Source organism: Prionailurus viverrinus, chromosome F1 (assembly GCF_022837055.1).
Source record: "Prionailurus viverrinus isolate Anna chromosome F1, UM_Priviv_1.0, whole genome shotgun sequence".
NCBI lineage: Eukaryota > Metazoa > Chordata > Mammalia > Carnivora > Felidae > Prionailurus > Prionailurus viverrinus.
The window spans coordinates 6816207-6828493 of record NC_062577.1 but is presented as its reverse complement, the minus strand read 5'-3'; the positions used below and the strand labels follow the sequence as shown (position 1 = coordinate 6828493).

The window sequence follows — 12287 nt, the reverse complement described above, 5'->3', positions numbered from 1 at the left end:
GCACATTACAATTGGAAAATTTTGGCAACCATAGTGACGGAACTATTCCTGAGCCTCTCAAGGAGACTGAGATTTCTAGGCCAGTCATAGATGCCTGAAATTATACCTCAAGTCATCTAATAATGGGGGGTGGGGGAGGCAGCCAGTATGAAGCTGGGCACCTGGCCAGTAATGTCAAGATCATGTATAAGCTTCTATGACAGTCACTTATGCCCTCAATAAACATTGTCACCTAGTTCTATGGTTTTACTGCATCCTTAGAAAATGTCAGAGGCTTCGCTTAGAATAAGTTCATATATGCACTATATTAGAATACATTGTCTAATACATTCAGTTTTATGTAAATCACTTTTATACTCAAGACATAACGTTTTATTTGTAGTATTCAATGTTAAAGAATTCATTTGAAAAATTCCAAAATATTTGAGCAACTTGCTAATTCTTGACAACATTACGGTTAAAGATGTACACGTTTGAAGATTTCTGGAACCATGTGTCAAATATTATAAGCAGGTTAGTTTGTGGTAAGGGTGCTTTTATTATTTTATTGTAAGTTGCTGCATCTGTCATCTTAAATATGGTTTAAAACTATGAATTAATAACCTTTTACAACCATCCTAGGAAAGTTGCATACTTTTACTTATTTGGAAGAGTAGAGCTTGTAAGTCATCTTTAAAAATCTGCCTGGTAACCATTACCAGCGTGTTGCTGTCACCCTGAAGTGCCAGTCAAACCATCAGCTAAAGAGACACTTGTGTCTGCAGCTGTAGAGCCTTCAGACTCTTAAACTAAAGCCAGATGTATAAGAAAACCAAGTTTTACACTATCTGTGAAGCATACTTGACTGTTCTTAACATTCTAAACAAGAAATTGTATTGGAGCCCCCTAGCCCCAGGTCCTTTGGTTAGAAGTCTTAAAAGTCCACGTTAGGCAAACTGGGACGTGTTATTCTTTTTTGTTGTTTGTTTATAAGTTTTATTTGATATCAATCAAACTTGCAGACAAGTCACACGCTAGTATGTGGAATTCCTGTATATTCTTTCCTTAGACCGTCAGTTGTTTATTTGCTTTATCATTCCCCCCCTCCTGTCCCCCACATATAGACATGTATATATGCATGCTTGTGTATACATATGTGGGTGTGCATGGTTTTATTTTTCTGGACCATACACCAGCAAGTAATGCTCCTCTACCGGTCAATATTTTAGGGTATATAACCTAAGAACCTGAGCGTCCTTTTAGGTATACACAGTACAATTGTCAAATTCAGGAAGTTTAACATTGATAAATACTGTTATGATAATAATCTACAGACCATATTCAGAAGTATTTTTTATAGCTATTTTGCCCAATCCCTACTTCACAAACTTCATTTAATTTTAATGTCTCCTTAGGCTTCTTTTTTTTTTAATTAAAAAAATTAAACATTTTTATTTATTTTTGAGAGACAGAGCATGAGTGGGAGAGGGGCAGAGAGAGAGGGAGACACAGAATCTGAAGCAGGCTCCAGGCTCTGAGCTGACAGTACGGAGCCTGATGTGGGGCTCGAACTCACCAACTGTGAGACCATGACCTGAGCCAAAGTCAGATGCCTAACACACTGAGCCACTCAGGTGCCCCTACTTAGACTTCTTTAATTTAGTGCAGTTCGGGAGACACAGAATCTGAAGCAGGCTCCAGGCTCTGAGCTGACAGTACGGAGCCTGATGTGGGGCTCGAACTCACCAACTGTGAGACCATGACCTGAGCCAAAGTCAGATGCCTAACACACTGAGCCACTCAGGTGCCCCTACTTAGACTTCTTTAATTTAGTGCAGTTCCTTTGTCTTTCTTGACCTTACCATATTTAAAGATTGCTTATTTTGTAGATGTCTCCTCCATTGGCTTTGTCTGCAGAAGTGATATGTGCCATTTCTGCAGGCCCATGATGTCAGCTTATCTCATTACTGCTAATGATGATGTGTCACTTTGGCCATTCCTGTCATTGTGTTTAGGTGGCATCTACCGGTTCCTCCACTATGAAGTTATTTGAGTTTTTTTCTTCGTTTTTGGTGTTCACGTTTTTTTTTTTTAATAATTAGCAAATTATTCGTGAGGTGACTCTTTGAGAGTATGTAAATATCTTCTCAGCAGACTTTCATCCATGAATGCTAGTGTCTGTTAGGGTTTCTGGCCTCATTATTTCACTATTTATGAGTTAAAGCTTGCCATTCTTGTGTATACATATCTTTCAGCCAAATTTTGGTATATCTTTAATTCCATTTTAAGTAAACTTGCTCTTTAACATTTTATGAGAGATTTATCAGTATGAACTGAGGAGCGGTTATAGGAGAACTTGGTAGGCTTGTTCCTGTAGAGACTCAGTGTTATCTTCAGAATTCCTGCAAATTTCTATAATTCGCTTCATTTTTCTGTGACAAGTTCTGAGCAAGTAGTAATGTTCATTCTCAGAAATCAAAAATTGTCCCTATGAAATATGATATGATTTGGAAAAGAGAATAGCTAGAAATAGTCACGTTTATTTTTCTTTAGTAGAAGGTAGTCTTCAGTAATGTCATTATGACATTATGTCATCATTTATCATTAATATATTCCAAAAGAAGTTTGATTTTAAAAGGTTATGCTTGATTTATGATTGGATTTATTTATGGAGCTTTATTGTTGAATATTAAAATTCTATAAGACGTTTCCTTTGGTGAGTTTGCTGGTGGTTCAGGAATTCAGAAGAGGCACAGTGATCTGGTAATAAACAGATCATTCTTCACTACATAGATACCTTTTCACTTTTTTTTTCATACTATAAGTAACGCATGATCTGTTTTAATGGAAGAAGTGTGTGAAGGTCTTGTGTATTTAATCATTAAAGGAAAAACTCTGGAAAATGTATTTTTATTTTATTTTATTTTTTTTACAAGGGAAGCCATTTTACTTTATTTTATTATTTTAAATTTTATTACTTTATTTTGACACGTTTAATATTTTGTGCTTTTTTAAATATGAAATTTATTGTCAAATTGGTTTCCATACAACACCCAGTGCTCATCCCAACAGGTGCCCTCCTCAATTTCAACATCCTTTAACAAATGTTTTTTTACTATTTGGATTTAACTGTAATGCAGATTTTCCAGGAACTCTATTGTGTTTTTAATAATGTTTTTAAATGGCTCTTCAAGTCTGTAAGATTATAGCACTTTTTTTTTTTTAAGTTTACATAGTCACATACCAATTTTGAAGATGATAAGCCAGGATATATTATACCATATGTTATACCGTGATGCCCTACAGTTAAAAGAATGAGATCCAGGGGCGCCTGGGTGGCGCAGTCGGTTAAGCGTCCGACATCAGCCAGGTCACGATCTCGTGGTCCGTGAGTTCGAGCCCCGCGTCAGGCTCTGGGCTGATGGCTCAGTGTCCGATTCTGTGTCCCCCTCTCTCTCTGCCCCTCCCCCGTTCATGCTCTGTCTCTCTCTGTCCCAAAAATAAATAAACGTTGAAAAAAAGAATGAGATCCAGTCTTATAAAGATATTTCCTTATTCTTTGTCACATTGAACATATTCATATATGTTATTGAATGTATTAGATGTATATACGATATCTATAAACTCTAGAACTTGACATTTTATTTTTATAGTTATCCAAAAGTCTCTTCCTTCTTAATATGAATAAGTAAAGTACCAACCATCCACAAATAATTGTATAGGTTGTGTATCACAAAAAGAACTTTGGAACTTTGGATTTGGGTTTTTGTACACTTTGCATAAGATTTGTGGTGTTACAAATGAGCCACCAGTGGAGGCTTAATATCCAGATTAAGGAAAGTCATGATTATCAACATAGTTAAAAGTGCTTTTTTCACCAAGTTTTTAGTGCTTCCTCAGTATTTCAGACACTAGGCACACAGAGTTGAATAAGATAGTCCTTGACTTCAGTGAATTTAAAATAAAAGTAAATCAGAGACAAAGATGTATAACCAAATAAATGCAATGAAATAATATCATTAATAGCTATGGTTTTTGAAAGCGTCTCAACAGCTCAGTGCTTAGCAGTCAAGTTCAATATCTTCATCATCCCGATTTCTAGTTGAGGCTCAGATAATTTAAGGAGCCAGTTGAAGATCAAATAGCTACTAGGAGAACTACACTTGAATCCAGATCTCTTATCCAAAGTTTTGCTTTTATCTTCTATCATTCACACATATATAGAGAAAGGAGATACAAAGTTCAGGGGAGATGATCCTCTTCTCTTGGGGTGATAGTTGAAATTTGGGATGGATAAGGAGAGGTTCAACAATTGGTTCTGAGAGTTAAGAGTATATGTGGAGAAATTTGAAGAGATATGACGCTTTAAAAATTACAAAAAAGTTCATTGTTCCAGGAGGGTCTGATTCATTTATCCATTCATTCCCCAGAGAATTGTTGGATGTGTATTGCCTTCTAGGGAATGTTAATGAGTAAATGCAGGATGGTAGAAGATGAGGGTCCTCCTCTGTCCTCAAAGACAGTGGAGATTTTCTGTTACTCACTAAAGGCAAACTATCTATGATGGACTTTTTTTAACCGATTTTTTAACTATATAAGTAATTATGTGAATATATCTGGAGTATCTTAAAGCAAGCTCCAGATATATCATTCCACAAGGAGTATACTGTACGGAGAGATTTCTGAGCAATATCTGGCTGAAAATTCTAATAATTAGAATAAATCTGCAGGGAAAAAGCTGCCTGGTAGGGAAATGAATGGATATCACTGGAAACACTGAGATACTTGACAAGCATTTATCATGGCTGCCTGGAAGGAGGACTGGAAATGAGATAGGGTTGCCTATAAATGACCCTATGGAGCTTCTAGATCTAAAATTCTACTTAGTTCTTACTGTGTACAGGAAAATCTATAGGTGAAGGGGAAAAGAGAATAAATAGAAAAAATAGGTTTTGCTTACATTTATATTCATAATATCAAGTTCATATGAATGTGCCAAGGGCACTTATAAAATTAAGTGGAAATTAAAATATAATTTTAACCTTTTTAAAATATATTTTAAGTATTTTATGTATTTCTTATCTGTTGTATATTCTGTCGTTTTAAAGTTACTAAGTAAAAATGGAGACCTAGAGAAATTTTGGCATATTTTAGAAGACTTTGCTAGGCTCAGTCTTTGATCTAACTCTGCTTGCCTAACTAGGGAAATTGTCACCCGATCCATTAGATTAACTTCTGCAAGTTCCTAGTGTTGGGGTATTTGTATAATTCCCTGGACCTCTAGACATAGTATAGTATCATGAAGAAAAAGACAGTTATTGCTTTCATCTTCTAGTAAAAAATGGCAAATGAGACAATTGTGACATCAATAGTAAAAATATTAATCTTTCTTGCCTCAGACTTTGAACTTTTGAAAATCAGACCAAGTGTAAGACTGGATCCTTTTTTCATTTTGGCCTAATCTATTAGACCCCAGGCTATTAGTATTATACTTTTCTTGTTGGAATTGAAAAACAATTAGTTAAAGACTATATAGTATAGTGGAAGTCAAGCCATCTGAGGACAGGGGTGTTTGTCCTGGCATTTTCCTGTCAGTCAATGTCTGTGTCATGTGTGAGTAGGTTGATTAGCAATTACAAATTGATGAAGACCATTCAGAACATCTCTTCGTGTCATTTTGCCAGAAATAATTCACTGCCTGATAGGAAAGGCTGATAAATTTCTACTTCATACCTTTGAAATAATGCAACTTGTTACTTTTAGAGAATACTTGAAATTATGACATTATGTCTTTATTATGCATGTAGAGACACACAAAATTTCTGGCTTCATGGGGCTGTCATGAGTGATACATTCCAAAGGAAGCTGACTGCATATGTCTTCTCCTTAGACTCATCCCCTTTACTACATTTCTGACAGGTAGCCCACTATTTTCTGAAGAGTAAAGAGTGCCAGTGATAAAGTGCTCATCACCTCAGACAGCTGGTTACTTCACTGAGATTTCCCTAAACATTAGCCACCCTTTTACTTAGAACCAGAATCTCTCTCTCCCCTTCCCTCACCTTCTGCTGGTTTAGCTTCCTTCTTCCTTAGAATCAACATAGAAGTTTATACCCTTTTGTTCCTGAGACCATACTTTAAAAGCAGCTATGATAATTTTCTTAGGTTTCTCCAAGCTAAGGCTCACTCAGTGAATGAGTGAACTAGAATTTAAACCCTGTCTCCCATCTGCTAGATTCTAACATCTGGAATACTATTTTTGCAACAGGAGCTATTTATCCAGCCTTTAACCCATCCAACTATGATTTGTTGCTTGTATCAGGCACTAGGAATACAAATGAGAATTAGATTTCCTATCTTTAAGATTTCCTATCTTTAAGATTCCTATGTTTAAGATTTCCTATCTTTAAGATTCCCATCTTTAAGATTTCCTATCTTTAGACCACTTAGCTTGGTCTAGTGGAGCACAAGAGATGTGATTACAAATAACAAGAATATGGAATGGTAGCTGATATTGAGCCCTACCTTCTCAACATATGAACTGTGAAAATTTGGACAGTCTCTTTGTATTTCATTTCTCTGACATAAAGCAAGCGTATTACTCTTCTGTTTGAAAGGGCTTCTTGAGGATTGCATGGGAGAACAAATGTAAAGTGTGGCACATAAAAAGTATTCAGTAAGTAATAGCTTCAATTCTGTCTGCACGAGGTGCTGTGGGGTCACAGAGGATAGACACCCAGTTCTTCCTGGAGGTGGGACAGTGAGTGGAGGAGAGCAGGGGATGTAGTGAACTGAGGAAAGTGGAAAGAGGAAATCCTTTTCAGGGGCAGCTACATCAAGGTTAAGTCATGAAGTAATATTGGGAATAGGTGAGATGAATGAGATAAGAGGATAAAGGGGGTAAAGGAGAAAAGCATTCTAACTAGAGTAACCAACTTGAGCAAGGGTATGGAGATGAGAATTTGCACTGAGTCTGCAAAAGATAGCAGGAGTAGAGGTGGATTAGGAGAAAGCTGGGCAAGTTGCTCTACTTCATATTGTAGGATGTTAAATCGTTCCTTTACTCAAGATGTAATTATGAAGTTAGAGGTCATTGAACAGTTTCAGGTAATTGGTCAGGTTTCTTCTGGATGATTTATTTTATGTTTTTTTTTGTTTATTGCTGAAGTATAGTTGATATGCAATGTTATATTAGTTTCAAGTGAACAGCATAGTGATTTAACAATTGTATACATTACTCAGTGCTCACCACAGAAATGTTATCTGTGCTATCACCACAGAAATACCATCTGTCACCACACAATGTTATGACAATATTAGTGACTATATTTCCAATGCTATTCACTATATCCCTTTGCCTTACTTATTTTATGACTGGAAGATTGTACCTCTTAATCCCCTTCACCTATCGCCCCACCCACCTTTCCTCTGGTAACCATCTGTTTGTTCTCTGTATTTAAGAGTCTTTTTGTTGTTCATTTTTTTAATTCCATGTGTAAGTAAAATCATATGGTATTTGTCTTCGTATTCTTTCACTTAGCATAATACCATCCAGGCCAACCCATGTTTTCACAAATGGCAAGATTTCATTCTTTTGATGGCTGAGTCATATTCCACTGCCTTTTCTTTATCCATTCTTCTTAAGCTATGAGAAGGAGCATGGATCTGTAAAAGATTGGTGGTGGGAAGCCCAGTTAAGAGGCTTTCTAGTAGCTCAGCGAAGAATGATGAAGGCTTTTGTACCAGCATAAAGCAGGAATGGAGAGGATAGGCAGACATAAGAAGTATCTAGGAGGTAAACAAATAGAATGTGGAGACAAGGAGAGTGAGTCAAGGATAACTCTCCTGCTTTGGTATGAGTTATTTAGGTCAGATGGTGGTACCACCAACAGGAGAATAAAATAAGGGAGGTAGCAAGTCTAGAGAAGGCTGTGATGAGTTCTATTTGAAAATACTGACATGTGTGGAAGCTTAATGTACAAATCTGAAGGTACAAGATACGGGGCTAGAGATGTAGATTGCACAGGCACGAGCTTACAAGAGCCTGCTCCCACAGAGAGTGAGGAGTCCTGGGGAAGGTGGGCAGAGAGAACCCAACATATGTCTAACTGGTCTTAAATTCTACTAGATATAATTGTCTTTTACGCTTGAGGGGGAGAAATGGGGCTAACAATATAGCCCCCTGTATTCTGCTTAGATAAACTAACAACCTGGAGGGGAAAGGAAACAATGTTTTAATAAGAGAAAAATATTTTAAAGAGTGAAATTTCAAAGTCTCATTGAGAAATTTATTGGCAGTGAGAAGTATGTTTTCCTGATTCAGATATTTGTATGTCCTAAGTTTTGTCTTTCAAATATGTGCTTTTTGATTTTGAATTTATTCTATCACTAAAATGGCAGGAATTTCTTCAGAAAATGTCTTAGAAGTAATTCTTAATTAACCCTTGTGGGATCTATAGCCTACTAAGGCATTTATGATGGCATGGGCATACAAAGAAAAGAAACTCTTGAGTCAGATCAGGATTTCATTTATGGACCTGCTACTTATTACCTGTGGGTCTTTCAACAAATAAGTGGCATCTTTGAGCCTAACTTTCCTCAGCTACAAAATGGGGTAAATTCCACTTTTATTAATTTATTTTTTTTAATTTATTTTTTCAACGTTTACTTATTTTTTGGGACAGAGAGAGACAGAGCATGAACGGGGGAGGGGCAGAGAGAGAGGGACACACAGAATCGGAAACAGGCTCCAGGCTCCGAGCCATCAGCCCAGAGCCCGACGCGGGGCTCGAACTCCCGGACCGCGAGATCGTGACCTGGCTGAAGTCGGACGCTTAACTGACTGCGCCACCCAGGAACCCCCACTTTTATTAATTTATTCTAGAGATTAAATTAAATGGTAGGTAATAAGTATCTGCCACGTAATAGATGCTCTTTAATTATTGATTTCCATGCTAACATGAGCACCAAAATTGCCATCTGTCATTTTTCAGAAATATGGATTTCAGTTTGGGAGAAACTTGTATTAGAAGTCAGTTGCTAATATTGAGCATGGTGGCAAATACTGACATACTGCTTTATGGTCTGCCAGACACTGTTTTGAACACTTTATATCTGTTAACTGATTTGGGCCCCATGACAGCCCTGAGAGAGAGAGGCCAGTGCTATCACCATTCTACAAACGAGATTGAGGCTTGGAGCTTAAAGGAGCTTCCTACGTTTGCACTGTTTGGCAGTGACCAAACTTGGATTCTTAAGAACCTCTTTGTACAACAACCCAAAGTGAAGCTGAGATCATAGGCTTCTTATGTCAGTATTTGGATGTTTCCAAAATATGTGTAGAACATGTATCAATGAGTGGGGTTATCAGAGGTTTTTAACATCAGCTAGTATGTTTTAAAAGTTGATGGAGCACCTGGGTGGATCGCTTGGTTAAGAGTCTGACTCTCGATTTCAGCTCAGGTCATGGTTTCTTGGTTGTGAGGTCGAGCCCCGTGTCAGACTCTGTCCTGGGCATGGGACCTGCTTAAGATTCTCTCCCTTTACTACTTGTGCTCTCTCTCTGTCTCTCTCTAAAAAAAAAAAAAAAAAAAAATATATATATATATATATATATATATATATATATATATATATTACTGTTCCATCAACACTGTGACATTCTAAACAATGTCTCTCTCTAATTTCAGCCTGTGAAGTTGAGGCGGGCAAAGTATACCAGGTATCCTCAAAAGAGCACATCCAGCCTTTCAAAGAAAACATGGAACAATTTATTATTCAAGGTAAATTCTAAAGACACATGTTGCATTTCCCTCCTTTTTCAGCAGAAAGGTAGGTAGATGGCATTTAAAAAAAATATGCGTTGGTTTAAAGGGGATTATTTTGACATCACAGAAAAACAAATTATGTTTAATCATGAGTCACACAGCTCTGACAGATGAGCAATTTGGTAAACATACTATTATGGATAATGTTCATTATTTTTGTTTTTTAATGACAGTAAATATCCGATGTTAAAATAGTAACTATTTGTCAAGATATTAAAATTTTATGCCCTTTGTGATAGAAAATGAGATATTCTTCTAAGTTTTAACTATGCTTGTGACTTCAGCTCAACTTTGTATTTATTTAGTTTTTGAAAATACTGAAAAAAACCCAAAGAATATTGATGTTTTCCAGATCTTCAAAACATTATATTCTACTTTTATAGGATATATAAATACCTCTAGATATTTAACACCTTTTTCCCAGAAAGCTTAAAATATAATAAATATTATCTTTTGACTCTTCCTGTGACATAAACAAAGGCAGAATATTTCAGAAGATATTAAAGAAACAAAAAAAAATTAAAGAAGAAAAAACTATGTAAAAAGTCTTACCATTTTAAATTATTGGAATTTACAATTATAGCAAAGCATTTGCTACTCAAAACATTTCTCCTTTGGAATGTGAAGATCAGATTTGTGTCATGCCATGCTCTGGGAAAGTTCTTACTGTCAGGAATTCTCCTAGAGGCTGACATGGCTTGAGACTGAGGCTAAGTACCACTCTGAAGACTGGCTCCATCCTCTGTTTATTAGGCTATAGTTTTTATAGGTTGTTCAAGTGTCATTAATGATGATTTACAATGAATGAGTCACATTGGAATTGGATTAAATGTTAAACACAGCTTTTATTTTTTAGATGGGAAAGTAGTATTTAATCACTCAAGATCATCATCATGAAGATTGAAACAGAACTTTGGTCAGATTCATAAATCAAAGTGATTGTCATTTCTAAATTCTCAGGTCCTCAGTTCTTAGGGTGGAAAATCTACTCAATAATTCCTAAATAGTCCTTGGGACAAAATCAGAGTCCTGTAGTTACATATTAGAGGACGCTGTAAGCTCAGTACTTTCTTAATGATGAATAAAAATGAGTCTTCTTTTCTTCATTAGGTCGGGTATTTAGATCAAGAACATGTCATTTGGGAGAAATATAAGGGTAAAGGATGAGGTATTCTTTTTGCTTATATGAAGAAATGAGTCCTGAATTCATTAACTCAGTAAGGAAAGAATGAGTCTTTCTTCATGGCTCTTCTTCCATCTACTTTCAGTTACCTTTTAATTTCATCTCTGGTCCTGTTCAAATGCTGTATGATTACATGTCATTGAAAAAAATTTTTGAGTACCTCCATGCACCTAGACATTTAATAGCAGTGAATAAGAAAATGTATATGTCTTAGTAGATCTTACATTGTACATTATCCAGAAGGCAGTTAATGACAATAGCAAATTCTTTGGAACATCTTATGTAGATCAAATATGTCAAAACGTGGGAGAAAAAAGTTCAGCTTTAAACATGAGTGCCTAAGAGACTCCAAAAAACTGAGAACAAACTGAGGGTTTATGGGGGGTGGGAGGGAGGGGTGGGTGGGTGATGGGTATTGAGGGCACCTGTTGGGATGACCACTGGGTGTTGTATGGAAACCAATTTGACAATAAATTTCACAATAAAAAATAAAAATAAAAAGAGTAAACATGAGTGCCTATTAGCCTATATTCAATGACATATAATGAAAACAATGGATTCAAAATGTTTCCCTTAAGATAATTTTTTTAGAATGTAGTTATTTTTTTGTCCCATATTCCCTCTTGTTATCATGACAAAATTCTGTAATTAAGCTTATACACTGAAAAATGCATTGCACCTTGGTATAAAAATATATGCCAAACATTTGCTTATAATTAGGCTGTCCTCAATAATAAAATAGTTTTCTTACATTTACCTCTGTGCTCATATTAACTTACATAGGTTTTTTAATCTTTTTATATATCCTATCAAAGTCTTTTTTTTTTTTAATCCTGTCAAGGTCTTTTTATTTAAAAAATTTTTTTTTTAATGTTTATTTATTTTTGAGACAGAGAGAGACAGAGCACGAACGGGGGAGGGTCAGAGAGAGAGGGAGACACAGAATCTGAAGCAGGCTCCAGGCTCTGAGTTGTCAGCACAGAGCCTGACACGGGACTCAAACTCACAGACCGTGAGTTCACGACCTGACCCGAAGTCGGACGCCCAACTGACTGAGCCACCCAGGCCCCCCTGTCAAAGTCTTAGGTGCCACATTTCAAAGCCTAAAATCTCTCTCCCAACAGTTCAAGAGACTATGCCCAATACTGGTCAAACATTTTTATTGCATTAGTTCCCACAATGTAATAGAAACATCTCTTATCCTCATAATTCAGCTATTGTGTGGTCTATTGAACACACACTAACAGTCTTTGGATTTTAACTAGCCCTATATTCCACTGATTCACCCGCTTTGTTAC

The 12287-nt window shown here is 36.3% G+C and overlaps 1 protein-coding gene across 1 annotated transcript in view; it reads left to right on the top strand.

The window, feature by feature from the left end:
• Positions 1-12287, top strand: part of FMN2 (formin 2) — a 393365-nt gene that overhangs the window by 279581 nt on the left and 101497 nt on the right. The window contains exon 15 of the mRNA XM_047841608.1: positions 9669-9761. Within this exon, the coding sequence (XP_047697564.1) occupies positions 9669-9761 (93 nt within the window). The remainder of the gene's footprint in view (positions 1-9668; positions 9762-12287) is intronic.